Source organism: Gymnodraco acuticeps, unplaced genomic scaffold (genome assembly GCF_902827175.1).
Source record: "Gymnodraco acuticeps unplaced genomic scaffold, fGymAcu1.1, whole genome shotgun sequence".
Classification (NCBI taxonomy): Eukaryota; Metazoa; Chordata; class Actinopteri; order Perciformes; family Bathydraconidae; genus Gymnodraco; species Gymnodraco acuticeps.
Window position 1 is genome coordinate 1,074,244 of NW_022990947.1, and position 20,459 is coordinate 1,094,702.

The 20,459-nt window shown below is 39.7% G+C and overlaps 2 protein-coding genes across 4 annotated transcripts in view; one reads left to right on the forward strand and one right to left on the reverse strand.

Moving 5' to 3' along the window:
• Window positions 1-1,145: 1,145 nt before the first annotated feature.
• Window positions 1,146-4,622, forward strand: selenop (selenoprotein P). Of its 3 annotated transcripts, none has more exons than XM_034234966.1 (5): window positions 1,146-1,302; window positions 1,796-2,018; window positions 2,405-2,617; window positions 2,708-2,825; window positions 2,978-4,622. In XM_034234966.1, exons 2-5 carry the CDS (start codon window positions 1,816-1,818, stop codon window positions 3,566-3,568), a joined length of 1,125 nt encoding a protein of 374 aa, XP_034090857.1. In that variant the 5' UTR covers window positions 1,146-1,302; window positions 1,796-1,815; the 3' UTR covers window positions 3,569-4,622. The 3 variants fall into 3 exon arrangements, with proteins under 3 accessions (XP_034090857.1, XP_034090859.1, XP_034090858.1); XM_034234968.1 differs by having other exon boundaries at window positions 2,978-3,544; XM_034234967.1 differs by having other exon boundaries at window positions 1,167-1,302; window positions 1,793-2,018.
• Window positions 4,623-6,646: 2,024 nt separating this feature from the next.
• Window positions 6,647-20,459, reverse strand: part of ghra (growth hormone receptor a) — a 35,578-nt gene continuing 21,765 nt past the window's right edge. The window contains exons 3-10 of the mRNA XM_034234924.1: window positions 17,840-17,969; window positions 17,501-17,661; window positions 16,165-16,343; window positions 15,401-15,554; window positions 15,144-15,234; window positions 14,914-14,983; window positions 11,936-12,171; window positions 6,647-11,833 (exon numbers count right to left, since the gene is read on the reverse strand). Of these exons, the coding sequence (XP_034090815.1) occupies window positions 11,074-11,833; window positions 11,936-12,171; window positions 14,914-14,983; window positions 15,144-15,234; window positions 15,401-15,554; window positions 16,165-16,343; window positions 17,501-17,661; window positions 17,840-17,969 (1,781 nt within the window). The 3' untranslated portion in view covers window positions 6,647-11,073. The remainder of the gene's footprint in view (window positions 11,834-11,935; window positions 12,172-14,913; window positions 14,984-15,143; window positions 15,235-15,400; window positions 15,555-16,164; window positions 16,344-17,500; window positions 17,662-17,839; window positions 17,970-20,459) is intronic.

The following is a 20,459-nucleotide window of genomic DNA, read 5'->3' on the forward strand; positions in this document are numbered from 1 at the left end:
CCCAAAAGAACATCATGAAGAAAAACCAACAATTGTATACACCCTAACAACAAGCTGCAATGTAGCACATATTACAGGGTTATTTTATTTACTTCTGTCCTATTGTGCAGCTTGCACTTTTAATGTTGTCCATTCCCTGTACTGTTCACCACAATGGCTTGCATTAAAACATGTTTAAAAACATTTTATTTATTGTTTAACATTACATTTGTTGGCCTAGTTTAAAACTGACCTTAGCAATCTTATAACAGCATGACCTTTATCTGCAGAGAGACAACTGACCTGCAAGATTGGACTGGCTGTTTACAGCTATTTTATATACTGTTCTGCAGATGAACTGTCCCTTTAATGCAGTGGTATTATGCAATAATTTCTTCCTAACCAATAACTTGTTAATACATTTTAACAGGAATAAAATGTGTCTCCAGAATATTTTGGTAGAGCAACTGAAGCTATGCATTAGGAAACATTTGAATACTTTTTTTTAAGGAAGCTGCTGTCTTTTGTCATTCTTTGGCCCTCCCAAATCCCTGATGTATGATGTTCATACACATATTTTCCCTACTTGCTTGCTCAGCTTAATTCTTTTTTTCTATATATAATACTTTTTATTTTACCCTAAACTATATTATTTGTATACATGAGCTCCCATTTTCAGTACACTCAATACATACTAATATTGTCCTGCTTCTACTGTCCGTGTACCAAACTGAAGGATACTTTACTCCAGAATGCTTTAATCACGCACTTGTGTATATTGTCTGGCTGTGTTTCTTGTGGACCCTTCCCACAACTGACTAGAGTCCCACCCCCTGTCCTTTTTCACTTCCCCCTCTCTGTGCTGTTAGTGAAAAACAGAATTGCACAATGTTCTTCTATGTTCATGAAGACTCCTAAACTTTTTAATATAAATAACACAATGTAAAACCAGTTCATTCACAATGCAAATACATGCACTATCTACACGGCTGCCATATCTTAACCAGCAGTATGAGAGGCAACTCTTCTCGAAATACTATCCTCTTGAAGGAATTTGTCAAACTGCCAGTTATTGTAAAATATTCTACACTGAATAACTCTTTGTACACTGTCAAAAAGGATTTGTATGCACTGTGACTTTTTTAACTCAAGAAAAGTGTTTGCATCAGCAGGCAGCTGGGGCTGAACTTTGTCCTACCCCCAGATAGGAAAACAACAGGCAGGGTATAAAAGGGGGGAGAAGTGGAGGAAGAGACTTGTTTTGTTCAGGGAGTTGCAGCAACGCAGAATCGAGCAGAGAGAAGGGAACTTTTTAAACTAAGGGTAAGTGACCAAAGTCATTACATTTCATTTACAGCTGTGATTATTAAATGGTTATATGAGACAGGACCTATTATTATTGCTAAAAATATCGTTTATAAATGTTCTTATTTTGAATGCAGTTTGAACCATATCCTACTGTATGTTATATTTCATGTTATGCATGTTGTAATACATCGCAGATAATACATTGCAGAAATGTTAAGCTTTATGCTTTCAACACTCAAGCATTATTCCTGCTTGTGTGCTGGTTCGTTCTATTTTTCCATACAAACTCTGCTATAGTTATTTAGTTATATACAGTCATTTTAGAATTATCGTTGGAGGATTTGGAGAATGTACAATAGATAACCTTTAGTGAACTTTTGTACAATCCTATCACAAACAAAGATTGACCAATATCTGATGTCCCACCCCCCCTTTTCCCTTATTTCACTATTTCCCTAACTCCTCCCTCCATCTCCTCACAACTATCCCCTTTCTCTGTGCTCAGCAGATTTGGGAGGCACCACAGGGATGAGGGTGTGCCTCAGCCTGCTCATCACTCTCTGCCTGCTCCATGGGGGCGGAGCAGAGAGCGATGGGGGAGGGCCTCGCTGTCAGCTGCCTCCAGCCTGGAAGATAGGGGAGCAGGAGCCAATGCAGGGGGCGATGGGCCATGTGACGGTGGTGGCTCTTTTACAGGCCAGCTGATTATTCTGCTTGGTGCAGGCTTCCAGGTATGCACCCACTGTGTGTTAACCAATTTGCACCTCAACCTGTTGTTATGCACTTCTGTCTTTCAAGAAAAAACCCAGTTTACATTTCATCGCAACTAGAGCCCTAAATGTGACAAAGCATGACATTCACACACTATGTGGTTATTCATTAAGTGTTTCTTTAATGTTATTAGATATTTAACAGCCACAATTAAATGTTATGGCTCATTTTGAAAAGCTTGCCAAGTTGGCAGCAAGGTACAGCTGGCCCAGACTTTCTTATGCAACTGTGAAAAAGATAACTGTCAAAGAAGTGTATCATGTTCATGCTTGTTTGTTAAGCAAAGTATCCAGGTGAGCTTGATTAACACATTCATTCTAAACTATGATTTATCTCATCTGAGCAGAATGGACGGCCTGCGCCAGAAGCTGGAGAGTCAGGGTCTGAAGGACGTTGTGTACATGGTGGTTAACCAACAGGGGGAGCAAGCACAGCGCCTGCACACCATGCTGGAGCAGAGACTGTCAGAGAACATCACACTCTACAAGCAGGACGAGCAACAGCCTGGTGTCTGGCAGGCACTGGGCGGGGAGAAGGACGACTTTCTCATTTATGACAGGTTTGTTACCTGTAGTGGTTAGTTCATTCACAATCCACAAAGGAAATCAATTCTTTCTTACCATGTCTTTTTCTATCCCTTATCCATCAGGTGTGGCCGTCTCACCCACCACATTTCTCTTCCATACTCCATCATCGGACAAGGACATGTTGATAGTGCGATCAAAGACACCTACTGCAAACGCATATGTGGCGACTGCAGATATGAGGTATTAACCAAACATAAGTGCAAGAATACAATAAAACAAACAATACATTATACAAGTCCTCAATAAGCATGTTGGAACACATTCAATCAAAGATAAGAACATTTACTGAAATCCCTTTGGATCTATTTTCTCTTCTCCCTACCTCTCCACAGAGCACTGAGACAGCAGAGAAGTGCAAGGGGAATGCAGACACACAGCCTGACACTGCCCCAGCCGTAGAGGGAGACACTGGGCATGCTCACCATCATGGACATCACCATGGCCATGCTCACAGCCATGGTCAACACCATGATGGAGCTGATCAGCAAGGTGTTAGACAACAGGGGCATGAGCAACTTGGTGGGGATTCACAAAGGCAAGATCGTTTAGATTTAGGCCAGCAAGCAGTGAATGAGCAGCAGATGGCACAGCAGGCACATGTGGCCTTTGTCAGGCCCTGAGTAGCAGAGAATGCTAGGTGAAAGTCAAAGCACAGCTGACAGTCGACAGCAGGCTCTGACAATGAAGCCTCTCCTAAGGCCAGCTGATGCTGACACTGACGCAGGCTGTTTGGTGAAGCAGGAAGTGAGCAGCCAGTCAGTCTGTGACACTGTGACGAGGCGTTGCCCGCCTCCTGACAGTGACACGGACTGATAGGCGATGCAGTCAATAATGTTAGGGAGACCTGACAGTGACGCCCGCCTCCTGCTGACTGACAGCAGCCTCAGCCAACCCAATGAGCCTGACCCCCAGGTGTGATCTGAGGATGAGAGCAGCTGTAGGCTGCCTCAGAAATCAGCCTCATTTTAAAACTAGCTAGAAACACCGGGGCCAAGCGCTCTCTTTACCAACAAGTATTACCCTGGGAGAGGAACGAGCAATCCCTCATAGAATGCATTTGGGATAGATAAACATGAGTCCAACATCACACTTAAAAAAGATAATATAAATTACAATTGGCAATAAATATGCAAATCATTTGATTTTGCATTAAGCATATATGCCATGTTTCACCTGCCACTGCATGTCTGTAGGTGGGTTGCTCTCGTCCTTTTCCAGGATAGTGTGTTTTTCATGTTTATAAACGACCTTCTCCATTTTGCTCTCTCCTTCCGTTATGAAACCAGGCGCAGAAACTATGCTCTAGTGGTGTCTGTATGAAGTCAGGCAGGAGAGGGAGGAGAAGGTAGTTCAGGGACATGATAAACCCTTTGAACATTTTAAAGTTCAGAATCAAAATGTGTTTAACAACCCAGAAGAAATTGATACAATCTGCAAATTCTAAAAATGACAATTGACATCACATTCTGCAAATTAGGTAATCACCAAGAATCAGTAAAAAGATTATAGTTTACGCCACATTAATCCTTAAAAAACATTTTGAACCAAGTCTAAAAAGTCAACTATTAATCATTGTTCTTGAGCAAATACATCAGCAGTAATTACCATGAATGCTTTTCTTTTTGTATGCAAGCCTTACACTATATATCAGCTGTGGCTTTTTACCACAAAATGCAACAATTTTTTAGATGGCATTCCTGAGTTTCCTCGCATTTTCTAGACTTGCTAAGTAGGCTACTGTAAGTTGCAAATAGCGCACATTAAAAAACAAAAAAACAAGACTATTGTTTAGAAAAGGGTAGAGGGAAAATGAGAGTGAAGCCATGACTGTTGGAATACACTCTGTACTTAATGATGGTTTTTTTGGGAAGATAACAGTAACCTTGAAAACTTGATGCTTGCACGGAGAACTGTATTATGTTAAGACTGTCAAGCATGGAAACTGAGCGCTGAATAAAGATTGTTGAGTTACTGTTAGAGCGTGTGTGTCTGTTCTTGTCAAAGATAAACATAATAGTCAGCAGTGAAGGTATACATTTAACAGACAGACTTTAACATTTGCTGTGTAAGACATAAGGTCTGGGGGGAGTGCCTCTGGGTGGTATTTGACAACTATCCTGCACATGTCTGAGGAGCATGGACACATGTGACTTCAACAAAGCAGAGGGATCTATTACCTGCAATACTTGCAGAATCATGATCTACAGTAAGAGCATGCCATTTAAGACTAATGAACAGATCTTAAGTCTTTGCCCCCCTTATTGTTTTTAACTAGATTAATTGTCTTCATGAATACATTTTTAAGATTTACATAAAGATTGCTTTTAAACTGTCTTTTATAGTATTTGTCAGCAGATGGCGATGAAGGTCTGCACAATAAACCAGCTGAGTTTAAAGAGCAAATGGGCTCATATACTGTGGGTTTACCAACTTCTTTGAACACTCCACCAAGAAGGTTTTTAACACAAGTATACTTTGAGTTTAAAGCATTTACTTAAGTTACATCAATTTTAATTGACTGTTCTAGATTTTTAATATTGGCTTTATGTCTCCATTTTCCTCTGTAAACATGTGCAAACAAATGCTATTGACTTTCTGGTGGTTCAAGGTATCCTGATTTGTGCATGCACGCTTATGTCACATGTCTGGTGCAGCACAAGTAGTCCACAGGGTAAGAGAGTGGGCTCATCATTTCAGAAAATGATTTCAGTTAAGTGGAAGTCATTTCAAATGGAAAATGAAAGACAAAATCCAGTTTGCCAGATGTGGTCTTATCTTTAGTTCCTTAACTGTATATCTTGTATGTGACATATATGCATACACTAATTGTAGATTGCTGATGCATTTTTAGTTTTGATGATATCATCCAAAGTATGTAGCAGTGGAAAACACAAGATCTTTTTCTTTTCAAATGAAATGGTCCAATTGGTTTGTTGTTGTGGTATTATTTGTTTGTGTTTTTTTTCTAATGTGCCACCAACAAGAGAAGCATCTTAACCTCATTTTGCAACACTTATATAATGGTATCAGCATACAGCTTGCAGCCTGTGAACATGTCTTCAGGTCTTAAGGTGAAACACCCTGTCCTCTGTGTAATGTATCTGAATTGCCTGTCTGACTGTGTGTCTGAAAAGGTCAACAAGCATCCAGAGGTAATAAATGAAGCCGAGGTGGACTAACTGTGTGGGCGTAATTGGGCTGAAGATCCAATACAGGGGAACAGTGACTTATGGGTAATTACCTGCAATGTCCTGAGACGAAGAGCTGTGAGTGTCTGTCTCTGATTCAATCAGCCCCACACAGAGCAGGGCAATACTCAGCCTCTGTCTTAATTGTCCAATATGCTTTCCTCCGATGCACAACTGTTTCTGCAGCCATTTCCTCTCCACTTACTCCAGCAGCAGGCAGAGAGAGGCAGAGAGAGAGAGAGAGAGAGGCAGAGAGAGAGAGAGAGGCAGAGGCAGAGGCAGAGGCAGAGGCAGAGAGAGAGAGAATCACACTTATGGACTCACTCACACAGTGGCCCTGTGTTGCTCACAAACAAGTACACATTGTCCACCCTACCATCACCACACATGCATGCATAAAACGCTTATTCTTCTCTCACAGACACACAAATATAATTTGCCATCCACATTGGTCTGTATATTTTCTTCATTAACATCCTCTTCCTCCACTGAGTGCTGATCTGAGCTGACCTTTGCTGTGCATGCTGCTCGTGTACTTTTAATGACACAGTTGGCATTGAGTTAAGGAGGTTTTTTTAAATAGAGTTTGGAGTGTAACATTTTAAATTGAATCCTTGATAACATTATGTTGTAAATTACAACCAGTAACATGATTTTGGAATCTAAGAGAAAATCTAATTTGTTTCATTTACTTTTGCTTTACCAACACTGATAATTAATGATTGGCCAAATATAATACCGGGGACATTTTAAGGGGTGTTTTCAAAAACACATTCAAAAATATTTTGAATGCATAATTAGAAATGTAAAACGTAACATTGAAATGCTTTATTTTATTTCTTTGGACAACTTATTACAAAAAAAAAAAACATGCACAATTTGATTTAGAGGCTGTCTATACATTTATTGTGTATATTTTTGAAGGCTCATCGATCACACATACAACACCAGAAAGGCTCATCAAGATCAACACATTTTGGCCTTCAGTAAAACAGCAGCTTACAGATAAAGACAGTGGCTCCAAAGTCGGGGGTTGGATGGACGGGGGGGGCAAAGTCCTATCGATTATGAAGCTAAAGTAAAATGACGAATCATGGTGTTCAGTTTTCTACATATGCTATGAAATGCATCTGCAATGCAGCTGTTTCTGATTCTGACAAGTAGAATAGTTCGAATATCTCCAGTTTGACAAGTCGTGACACATGTCAGAGAATAACAGTGCACACATTACTCATGCTGCCCCTCCACCGTGGTCAGATTAGGTGGTGGGAGGATCTAAGGTCTCGCAGATAGATAAATAACACATGGAAAGTAATATCGAGTGGAGCCACTGAATAAAGTCTGATGCTTTACTTAGGTCAAGAATTAAACTATTTTCCCAACAATCTGAAAAATGTCAAGCGAGACGCTCTGTGATAAAAAAAAAAAGAAGAAGATACAACCAGCACAAATTCCAGCTCAAGATTACTTACAGGCTTAACAGATCGACAAAAGCCAACCTTGAGCCTGTGCAAAGCAAAAAAGATGGATATCAAAACACATCATTATAAAACATTGTAGCACCTTCAAATTGACTTTTTAATGATGAAATCACTCAAATCACATAGTAAGAGAACTGTAAGAGTTACAGTTGAACCATTTCACGTTGCCTATATTTGTATACGACTTCATAAAATACTACATCTATCTGCTTTATGTATCCATAATCCAATCGGAAACATTAAATACTCCATTACAGTACATCATTCCATGAATCTGGTAGTGTAAAATATGTCCCATAAACATCAAATCTGTAGGACAAAACTGAAGCTTAACAATATTAAAATTGTCTGATCATTGTGCTAAATAAAAATAATAATGCTATTTTAAAATAAAAGGCTATTCATATACTTGATTTAGTCCAAAATACAAACATCTGAGTACTATTTTAAACAGGATATATATATATATTTATATATGTGTGTGTGTGTACAAAGTGCTTGCTGTAAAGTGTCTTTAACATTTATAAGCTTGAAATGAGAGTTGCAAACCTTTACACTACATTAAGAATAAGCTTATTGTGAACTGGCAAAAAAAGAAAAGAAAGATATTGCAGACACAATGTGGTAAACACCAGTACAGTAAGCCTGAACATATAAAGCACCTGCAGATTCATCTTCCTCACTGTAACCTTTAAAAAACACTCGGTGATCAAACATTTTGTTTTTACAGATTTTCCTTGATATCGTAATTGCATTCCAGTTTGCACACATCACCACGGTAAAACTAAAACAGTGCTTTTCCCTTTAACCGTTCTTCCTTCATATACACAGAGGGCATTAAGGGGATCTTTGGATGGCTGTGTGAACACTGTCAAAGTTAGATGAGCATCATTAGTGACTGTATAACATATTTACTTGGGGCAAAACTGATATAGCGTTACTGCTGTTAACTGAACAATTAACTAAAGCAAATACTATCTTCCCGTTGCTCCCAAACAAGAGACCGGTTTCAGTATCATCCTCTGTCTTTCTCACCAAACATTCACACAGTACAGACATCGTTGCTCTCTTGAATAATCCCTTCCCAACCAACGTAAGGCTAAAAGCAGGAAAAATACATGTACCGAGCTGCAATATATTATGATTAGTAACATCAATGACATAAAAAAGATATACTTGTAAATTTACAGCACTAGTAAATATATTAAGACATTTTTGCAACAGCAATGACTTGCTGGTATCATCAGCACTAAAGGCAGCAACAGCAGAACACCGAGCTCCGAGAGACCGACAGAGGGAACGAAAGACAAATGTCGATAATATTCACAGTTGAGACAAAAATATGTAATTGGATGGCTCTTGCTTTTCTTTCTCTTCATTATGAGATTGTCTGATACAAAATACCTATTCAGACTGCTTTGCCTGCTTATCTCAAGGATGATTCCGAAAATAATGTCACTCAAAGGCAGGATGTGTTTCCTTTGCACGCTGAAGTATGTTCTGTTGTGATGTGCTCATTTGGAGGCTGCCCTGATGCTATACAATAACAATAGACTCGCTGTAATGAACATTCATTGTGTTGCCATAGAGAACCTCTATTAGAAAGCTTATTGTATACATTATGCTATGCTGCTGTGTTTGTCATAGGTATATTGTCAATCTTTTTGAAAGAAGTTATAGGATGAACATATATGAGGAGCATACAACTTTGACAATAGGTTTCCTCTACTACCCTCTCACAGACACAGGCCATTATAAAAAGTTCACATTTTCAATAGATTAAAGGGCCAGTTTACACTACAAGCTAATGTTACTTAATACATGATTTAGCAATAGATGCCCTTGTTTTTGACCTACATTTGTTTTTTCTGACAAAAAGTACGAGGCAACATGACTAGGAATCACAAACAAATGATTCACGTTCCCCCGAGAAATATTTACATCTATAATTCTCACTTTTTCCAACCAGAAATTGGAACTCTTAGTCTTGCAGAATTATAGCCCTGATCATCATTTTTGGTTTGGAAATTGAGAATAATTGGACATGTGCAAATTACGGTTTTAGTGGCCTCAGAAAATAATTTTAACCGACCATTTTCAGCTCGTCATTTTTATGTATATGAGTATGTCAGGAAGGCAACATTACATAACGATTAAGGCAAAAGTATTGATATAGTGTGTATGCATGCACGTTACTGTGTTCATGCATGTGTCGTTTTTTATTGGTGAATTTGTGCACAGAGTGGATTTATACCAATTCACCTATACATAACAGCACTTGCCATGCAACACATGAATGCACACATCCAAACTACTTATGCACTGCTAAGCACAGAAATGGCAAGCCAATAACAGGCACAGCTTGGCAGGTAATATGTATACGATATTAGCTGATTACGGCTATTACATACTTCCACAGCCTCTCAACTAGTCCCAGTTGCTGTCTCTGCAATAACAATGCAACATGAGAAGAATACAACTCCCAAGTAGGAAGCTTGCTCATTAACGTTTTAGTTAAGGTAATAATGAGTGAGTGCTGGTTCAAAAGGTGAGACTTGGCTGCCGCAGAATGAAATGCAATATCATGTTTCTCAGAACGGCTGTCTGAGTGTGAACCCTCCCCTGTATTTCAAAGTGCCCTTGAGCAAGGCACTTGGTGGTGCTCAATTTACTACAGCATTGTTTACAGCGTTTAATAATTTTGAATAAATCCTTCCTCCTGCTTAAAAACGATTCTGTTCAGCGCTGTTGGTGTCCTGTTCCGAGTATCCATGTCCAGATAAAATTGAATAAACTATTCCACGCTGGGACTTTGACATTCAGTCTGGGAATGAATAAAATGTTGTATTCCCTTTATTTGTCACCACTACTTCTACATCAATTAATGGTTTCCTTCATTGCCAGATTGCCTTTCATTATCCCCAACAAACAAATAGAGATACAATTGTTTATCACAACAACTTGTAACTTGTGTTGGCACACATGTACTGTATATATATATTTTTAAAGTATTTCTTATATTAAACTCTATTGTGGCTTTAGAAAAATAGAGAAACATACCTGACATCATATCATCTATGTTTGGCCAAGTATTATTTGAAATATATGAAAAGCATACTTTTAAATACATGTTAGGAATGCAAGGTAACTGCATAGTAGTGTTTTGGACTGTTTTTAGGGATGATTTTCCTCATAATAAGATGACGTGATGAGATAAGAAAGTAAGTATTTATGAATACAAAAAAGCCGCATTTAGCAGCATTATATCTCTGCCAGCAAGAGGCCTCTTTCTCGTTGGTGTAGTGTGAAAATACATGCCTAGAATGTGCTTGTCTTCCTCCGATAAATCATAAACTGACGGCATTGCTCTCAACGCGATTAGCCAGCGATGTGATGTGATCCCAGGTAGTTGAGCAGTAAGCTAATGCTTTGTGACTCATTACAATCAGTCTCAGCCTATTATCTGTGTATGTCTTAGGCATGGATCTCTACAAATAGAACAAGCTGTCAATTCGGTTTGTCGTGTTAACTTATCTCTGCATCAAATTAAATGATGTAGCAGATGTATAAGAGTCAAGATTACAGCTTGGTAGCTTTCCATGTCTCCCTTTAAGCAACCTTTAAAAAACAAAAACCTGTACACTCTCTCTCACAATGTGTGCAGTGAAATATTTGGTTTCCAGACAGAATTAGGTAGAAACCCGCTTTTTTGACTGCTCGATCAACCTTACTCTTAAAAGGCCCAATGGCATTGACATATCATGGTGCCAGGTTTCCTAGAAGGTCTGGGGTGATGTACCCCATGGGCATGGCAGGTAGGGCCTTGAGGGGGTGCTGTGGCATGCAGGGAGGGGGAGACTGGCGGGCGGGGGGTTTGAGGAGGAGACTGTGTTGATTGTCCACCTCCTGTACCACTGTGTAGTCTGCAACAGGGGCAAAGAACTGGGATTGGGAAGAGTCAGGAAGAATGTAAGGCGATTGATTATCCTCTGCCATGGCTGCAGGTTTGGTCTCCACCGGCTGAGGCTGTATGGTTTGATAACCCTCGCCAGGCATGGGGGGGGCGGGGGGAGTGCTTATTTGTCTTGCGATGCTCTCTGTGGTGTAGCCACTGCCTTCAGGATCCACCATCAGCATCTGAAACTGCAGCTCCTTCTGCCTTTTGTCCTCAGTGTCCTCGCTGCTTTTCCCCTTCTTCTGCGTTTCCTCCTCTGTGGCTGATGTGCTCTCCTGGATTCTGAGTTGCTGGCCAGGAGACAGTACCACACCCCCGGAGGGCATTACATTACTGACTTGCGCATAAAAGTCTGTGTTGACCCAAGTCTGGGGCCCTCCAGTTTGGGTTTGGACAAGGGGCCTTTCGCCTCTCTCCGGGGCTGGGGCTCTTTCTACAACATTGAATGAGGTTTCTTCGTCCTCGGTTTGGCCTGACAGAAGGGTGGCCATCAACATTAGGGGGTCTTGTTCAGGTAGATCTGGGTCATAACAGCTGGCCCGGCCTGAGTCATCATCAGGGAAGCTAGAGGCAAGGGGAAAAGGTGGAAACGGAGATAAGATGTACATTTGTAAAGCCATCTGAAAGCATGTAAACACAGCATTTACAGCAGAGTGTGTGCAGTACCTGACGCCATTGGAGCAGCCTGTGTGCATGTGGTGGCTGGCAGGGTGACACAGGCCCAGGAGCCTCTGGGTGTCTGAGCCCTGGTTCTCCTCCTTCTCTCCAGTATCTGCATCCTCAGCATCCACCTCAATGAACTCCACCCATGGCTCATCTTGGTAGAAATCTTGTGCATAAGTGGGCAGGCCACCCATACCTCCACCACTCAGGATGAAATTCAGCTCGTCCAGCTTCCCTTTCTGCTTGTGCACACATTTGTTTGTTAGTGTTTGGATGCAGAAAGTCATGTTTTGGTAGAAGTCCTACCTATTCCGGTTCTATGCACAGCACTGTGATATTATGACATGTTACTGTGTTAAAGTATCATCTGCAAACACAACATGCTTTGTGTTTCATCTTTATCTGAGCATGAAATAGCAGCATTATAACTGTGTTTATTCCCATCAGGACTTTTTTTTCTGTGGTCTGGGGGCAAGGTTGTTTTGTAAAGAGCACACAGGCTGCCTGTTAAAGGCATCCCACATCATCTGACAATAATACACCCACAACAAAATGCTGAACCAAGACCCTCTTCACATTGTATTATCCCTCTGTGGTGCCTGTGTTTACGTACACAAAACAAGGGTGCCTGTTTGCTTATGGATATTTCTACTTTCATTTAATCGCGGACAAAGATGTTAAACATGCAGTGATTTGGAGAGGGACAGTGGGTGGTGTGATGATTACGAGGCTTAACATGCCATAGCCAAATGAACGCCCAAGAGTTTCTGTTTTTAATCAAAATAACAATTGAAATGTAATTTAAAAATTGTTTACATCTTGGCTACCGTGAATTATTGATGGTTAATCTTTTGTTAGCACTTCATTTTTTGTACGATACAGTAGTACAATAGCATGTATAATATATGTATTAGGGCCTGACAGGTATTGGATTTAAAGGTCCCATGTCATGCTTTTCCGGTTATTACCCGTCCCCTTGTGTGTTATGAAGGTTTTTCTGCATGTAAACGGTCTGCAGAGTCACAAACAGTACTCGAGTTGAGGGGGGATGGCATCCCCCCTGAAATAAAAACGGTCAAAATCATCCCCCTTCAAAAACTGCCATCCCCCCTTTCCATCCCTTATGTAATTTTATCAATTAACGTGGCACTGGTATTACTGCTATTTCAACATTAATTGTGCGCATTTTGAGTAAAATACTGTGAGCGAGGGAGCACGCACACACGCAATTACATTTTTACCGAGTCACTGACGCTATACTATGCGAGTGCCCTAGAGGGCGCCAGAGCGCCGTGATGCGCCTGTTTGATCGATGCCAGAAGTGCAGGTAACGGTCATCACAATGGCCAAGCAACCAGGAGGACAACGCGATCTGAGGGACTTCATATTTAAAAATACTAAAAATAACATTTCCGTTAAGTCAAGTGTCAGTAATCTTAGTCATTACTCACTACTTTAGTCACCAAAGGTGGAAACTATGGACATAAGCAGCAATAACAACTTAGTTTGGAGTTTAGCTACGTTTTTCTCTCGTGTTAGCTAGCTGGTAAGACTCAAAACTGTTGATGAAATGATACCACCAGCACCAGAAGAGCTGAAACCCCTCCTTCAAGCAGTGAACACTCTGGTCATCTCCACAGCTGAGTGTGAACATGGATTTAGTCAGATGCACATTTTAACCACAACTAGAAGCTCCCTAGAGGTAAAAAGCATGTCAGGTTGCTTTTCATCAAGTGTGTTGGCCCTCCACTGAACAAGTTCAGACCTGAGGTATACGTCAAGACTTGGCTTCAAAGCCATTGCTTAGCTAACAATCCGAAAGCAAGAGCCAGAACAATTGAGACCAAAAAACATGATTATGAAAATCTTTGGAAACTTCTATGAGATGGGGGAGAGTGGAGTAGGCAGCCATTGACAACATTGGTCCTATTTTGTATTATCTGTATAATCTTTTAATATATTTTCATATTTCGTAAACAAATTCAATTTGCACTTAATGCCCTGTTCCTAAAAAATGTCATGAAGAATTTACATAATGATTTAATTAATTACGATACAAATGTAACCCTTTAGATACCAGTTTTGATCGTACCAGTAACTGCTTTTTTGAAAAAATACACTATAATTCAATATTCTAAAAACTATTTTGACTTTATTATTAGTATAATCAGTTGATCCATCTGAATAATAAATGAGGGACTGTTAACCTACAAGATTTGTACCATATACTTCATTATAACCACATTTTTGTATTCCCTTCCCCCCCTTTAAATTAAAGTGAAAAAAATATTTTGCCCTAATTGTCCTCTGCATTTGACCCTAAATGTTATTCTACTCTAATTCTGAGGTGACTTGGTCAAGAGCAATGAAAGGAGTATCTGAACATCCATAACATGTATGTTGTTTTAGGAGTAATTATCTTTATGCTGGTAGGTTACCCTCGGCGGGTTATCAGCACAAATTATGTCCCCATATGATAAAATCCACCATCCCCCCTGATTTTTTTTTACAACTTGAGTACTGGTCACAAACCCTCAAAGTACACCCTGTAGCGAGTAAAACTCTAACACAGAAAATACCTGTCTATGCTGCCCCAGAACGCCTCGTTGGAGATTTCTCTTTTTCTTCCTGGGTACAGTGACGTGACCATACCCAAATGGACCTCAACAATGGAATTATAATCAATAACAATTGGCCATGACATAGGACCTTATATAGGAGAGTTATATGTTGATATTTGGTTTGTAAAATAAATACATAACATGAATCTGATAGAAGATATGTACAAAATAGGATGTTTTGAAGTTCAAATGTAATCTTGGCCATGCTCTCTGCTCTCTCTGGTGGATAAACTATGAAATGGTGACACTGTTTTGAATTACAGCATCTTTGGCATCTCAAGTTCTGCAATTTTACGTACATATCAGCGTACATTTTTCATCAGAGGCATGGAAGAATAACAACAAAAGACATAAATGTACCTTTAACAGCTCTGGATCGATGCCTTTAATTTTGGGTGCAGGAACAGGGGGCAACAGAATCATCATAAATCTGTAAAGGCAGTCAGCGAAGGAACACATAATGAAAATAATCTGTTCACACGTCAGTCTTAGTGTGTGTGTTTGTGTGTGTCCCACAATCTCAGTTGGTGTTGTATATGTTGGACACTATTGTTGTACATGAATGAAAGAGTGAGAGAGTATATTCCTACCTGTGCTGCTGAGAGACGACAATTAGCATGATGAGGATGAGGACGCCCACAACGCCGAAAACAAGAACCAGTGTGAGCGGGAAAGTAGAATCTACAAGACAACATTAACAGGAGCCCTTTTCATCATTGTCATCACCACCACAGCTACCATGTTCCTTGTGATTTGAGGATATGCACCCTTTCCGTCCAAACTGAACGAAGTACCTGGCCATATTTATTTTATCACAATAAACCAAATTATTGATAGCTGATCTAACCTTTGGTGGAAATCTCAGTCACTTGAATGAAGATGGAGTCGCTGAACTCCCCAAACCTAATGAAGGCAAGCATCCTGCAGCGGATGTGCACTTGGTATTCTTTTCCTATGTGCAGACCGAAGATTGTCTGCTTGGTGTGCGGCTGCATCTCCAACTGGAATATGGGAAAAGGAGAGAGAGAGAATATATATATACAAATAATTAATTAAAAGTGAAAAATTAAGTGATACTTAATTTATGAGAAAAAGGATTTAACTCTCTTTCATAGACAAGAGGGCAATGTTTATTTTTTGTCAATGTAATAGAGCCCTCTCCAAAGGGGCAATTGTTGACATTTTCGACACATTAGAACGAGGACATACTGTTATGATAGAGGGCTTAAAAACGGTTTCCAAGTCTACATTTGCTGGACTGGCAGGGCGTTAATGAATATGTGCCTGTACATGGTCCCATGGCCTCTGACCTACAGATCCCTCCCTTCACTTCCTACAGAGAGGCTGTGTTTTCCCAGAGGGCCTTGCTCTGGCTTCCACTACATTTTAGAAGTGTTCATGGGGGAGGGGAAAGGAAACAGGACACTAGCCTACCTACAATCTAATTTAAAGAGGGTGCATGAGTGTTTGCATTTGTTTCAGCTTATGCATGTGCATGCAGGTCTTTTTTTTATTTTGAATATGTGTTTACATGTCTCTAAACATGCAATTTTGTCTGTGTGTTTCTAAGAAATAGAAGAGAGAGAATTTAAGAGTAAAGAAAATACTTACTGCTTCCCATTCGGTGCTATTTTTCTCTCTGTACTGAATCTCGTACTCAATGCGCATCCAGCCCGTCTTGATGTCTGCAGAGGGTGGGGATTCCCAGTTGACCATGACATCATAACTAAGCCCCGAGGGACTTACATTCAGCAGGGTCCAGTTTAGAGAAATTGGCGGGTCAGGGCGTACTGCCAGGAAAAGAGCAAAAGTTCAGAATAAAAAAGATGTGATTTATAGAAATTGATTTAAAAATATACAGTTTATAGTAGAGGTCACCTACACTGTCTATATATATATATATATATATATGTTTATGTGCTAGCAGAGTCAATGCAAGTTAAAATTGCAACAAACAAACTAACTGGTTCTCAATGGTTTAACATTCATGAATGAATTGTTCAAATGAAAACAATACCTTTTTTTATACTCCACAGTACTGCAGTGTTCAATAAGATAAAAAGATGAACATCTATGATCTTTTTTGCCTTAGCAGTTGTCGGGATTAAAAACTCAAGACGGTCTCGTATATGGAACTAGAGGTAAAGCCACAAAGTAATTCAAATTAAAAGGATCCAACCTAAATTTCATGACGATTGAGAACAAGATTTTTTATTTTTTTATTATTAGTAAATTCAATGGAAAGTTGCCCAATACAAAGCGATAACTAGGTCAAACGAGACATTTTTGTCTGAGGGTTTACCAAAAAGATTCAGAATGACCTTCTGCTATATATATATATATATATATATATATATATATATCTATATATATATGCAGCAAATATATATATAGCACTCAAAATGGTAGCTGTTGAAATAAGTGATTGTGGACACACACACACAGTGCTGTGTGAAAGGACAGGCCAACCATCAATTGCAGCTTTGCTTCAGTGGAAGACAACATCTAAATGTTATCGATTAAAACATGCTGATAATTTCCGCACATTGGGAAAGGTAATAAACAAAATTTTTCACGGACATGTGCCATTTGATAGTACATCATCCTGCAGTATCTTTCACAGTCCCGGTCAGACATCAAACCATATGTTGTGTAAATAATGTTTATCTGTCACTTGACAAGCATGTGACATTTGCTGGATTAGGTGATATGCAGCAGCACGTGCCATTTCTTTGAAGCATTGTGTAAAGTCTTTCATCTTAGAAACACCACATTTCGGCTATCCAACAACACAGCAATCTGTACTGTTTTCAGAACAGCTTCCCCTATATGTTGAGGAACTAAATTAAGCTTGACCATATACCACAATGAGTGCAATGCAAAATGCCCATAATTAATTTGATAAATTGCAAAAATCTTGATGTATGTACAAATGTCTGTTACTAACCGATATTCTCCACATTAAAACACTCATTGAAATAGGTGATGTTGTTTTGGCTGCGCAGCTGCACGCAGTAGAGGGTCCAAATGGATGTGTGGTTTCTATCGAAGAAACACTCCCTGTTAGGATAAATGTACTCTGGACACTCTTTCCAATGAGGTCCAAATCTGAGGGAAAAAGAGAAAAGTCAAAGGAAGAAATTAATTTTCTGAACTCTTTTGAAAATAAATTTTTTTTATAAATAGGTCTCACATATGCATACAAAGATACATAAAGTTAGCCACATTAAAAATTACTATTTAATTGTTCTTCTGTTAACTATGGTACTCTGGCCATCAAACTCACGCTTTCTTATGGTAGAAGATTTTAAGTGCTCCAGGGGAGGAGAGATTGTGGAAATCGCCTTGACTCCACCAACATCTGAATGTCTCTTGGTTACTCGATATGCACTCTGTGATATAAGGTTCAACGATAGCTGAAAGACAAGGACAAAGAAAAGTAAAGAGAGGGAACACACAGATTGCATGAGGCTGATAAAGCACCTTAATTGACATCACTCAAACTAGAATGAATACAAACAAAACACCCTTTATCCCCCCTAGTTAGCTGCAATTCAATCCCAACCTTAACATAAGAGTGAGGAAACACTGAAATGAAAAATGACAACCCTAAAATAACACCTCAAGTTTACCTCCCACCCTTGAAGGACTGACAGATGGTCAATACAACGTTCAGGTTGAGTTCTACAGACATTGTGCCAAACCTTGTTCTGAGTGTTTGTCAGTTACAATGCATTACATATTTCATTGACAGAGGTTTTGTCCCATTTGTAGCAGCGAGTCACCAATGAGGAAAAAAACCCAACCCTGATAAAAGCCACGCAATGTGCAGAGGGAATGACACTTTCTGCTGGAGGGGGTTGAGCCATACTTGTAGTCTGCATCCTATATCCTCTAAAAACATTTCTGCTATCTTTAAATATGTGAGTGGTAAACCAAAGGTGTTGAAAGGGGTATAATACACATTACATTAAATTAAATGCACTGCTCCTTCACAACCCCTTAGATCTATTCACGCACAATTTATATAATTTCCCCTCTGCCGCACCCCGAGGCCCTGACTCGGCCCTTTCCACCTTTCACTCGGCACCCTGTCACTCCTCATCACTGAGCCACAGCTACCTCCCTCTCCCACCAGAGGCCAGTTTCTCATTCAGCTGAGAGTCCCAGGGTTTGGTGCAACCATAAATAAGAAACTGAAGGTATCATTGATTTCTGCTCTACTCCCTCTCTTCCAGCACTGGCTGCAGCATAAATCACAGACCAGGCTCAGACCATAAACATGCTTCACAACACAAGGCAAGGAATTAAAGACAGACTGGAGCAAATGCAGAGGGGCAATGTTATAGTTTCTCCAGTTAATTAAAAGAAGAAAAATCTCCACATCTTAAAAAAAAAGATGAAATACTACACTACTGGTCAGTTGTGTTATTATCCGCAGACACCACAACAACACCCTTACAAGCACAACCCCAGGCAAGCCAGACTGCATAATTTATTAACAAAGAATTTATTTTCTTTCTCATTGACGAGTGTCACATCATAATTCACAAAATTACTACGGCGTTATGCCTTCAGCTCTCCACATTGCTTCCCTCCCTTCATCTTTTGCACACTGTCGTGGTTACCAGAGCTTTGCTATTTCAACTTGGCCACCCTCCCCCATCCAACAAATTCCAGCTACTAGCATCAAAGAGCTTTCTGAATGCAAGGAGAGCTTAAAACGACAGCAGGAGAGATAACATAAAAAGTAAAATCAAACTTCAAATATGTCTCAAGGTCAGGCATAATGTCAATCACAATCTGACATTTCTAATATGAATTAATTAGTCATATACAGTGTTATTCATCAATATTGATGCTTTCATCATTTGGTTATTTAAATCTAACAATTTCCAATTGCAAATGTAACTATTTGAATTGTTTTAAACAATAAGAAACGCTTTGATGTCACCTCACAGCTGCTGTTCTATTCTGGCTGGAAAAGACCTGAAAGCAAGTTAAACTCTGGATAAAGAATGTGGGCCCTGCTGGAAAAGGTCAGGAGGTAAAGTCATTTTTAAAAAAAGTAAAAGTTGCTCGCGTTTTTCAACATGGCTGTGGATTGTAGACTAGTCTGAAGAGTGGTAGAGGTGAAAGCTTGAGTAGCAACACCAGTAGAGACTACAATTCCCAACATACTCACAGTGTCTCTCTCTCACACTCTTATTAGCTTACTTTACCTACTACTTCTCTTACTTTTCTCCACTGATATGCTAAGCCTTATTAAGACATTACTGTAAAATTACAAATAAAGTGGAACTGTTCAAGTTGTAACTGGCTCACAAGCCACAGGGCAATGTCTTGGAAGATTATTGTGAATTACCTGCCATGCCTCGGCTGGTAATTTGGTTTCAGGGCCTAACTCCCCTTATAACCAGTTTCAGTCATTGGAAGCTAAATATTGCCTTTACCTGCCAGCTGCCATTAAATGATCAATCAATCAATCAATGTTTATTTATATAGCCCAATATCACAAATGTTACATTTGTCTCAGTGGTCTTCACAGTTTGTACAGAATATCAGTATGACAATCAGCAGTTAAAAGCCTTTGGCTAGAAGAAGAAGCCTAATTTTGTGTGTGCTCATCCTGGCTGTCGATCCTTGTGGGCTGTGTACAGCTGAGACTGATAAACAGCTTTTAGCTTCATGTCCTGTTTTTCTTAGTCCATACAGAGGAGCTAGGAAACCACTTATCCAGCTCAATGCAAGCTTTAGCCATTAAGGTTTAAAATCCACTAAAAGCCTAAATAAAGCACTCTCTCCCAGCCCTTGGGCCAGCAAGCAAGCAGCACTAAAAAGCCTTTGTGAAAGGTGTTCCGGCTTTGTGAAATTCCCAACTTTCATGAGGAGTGGGTGGAAAATGA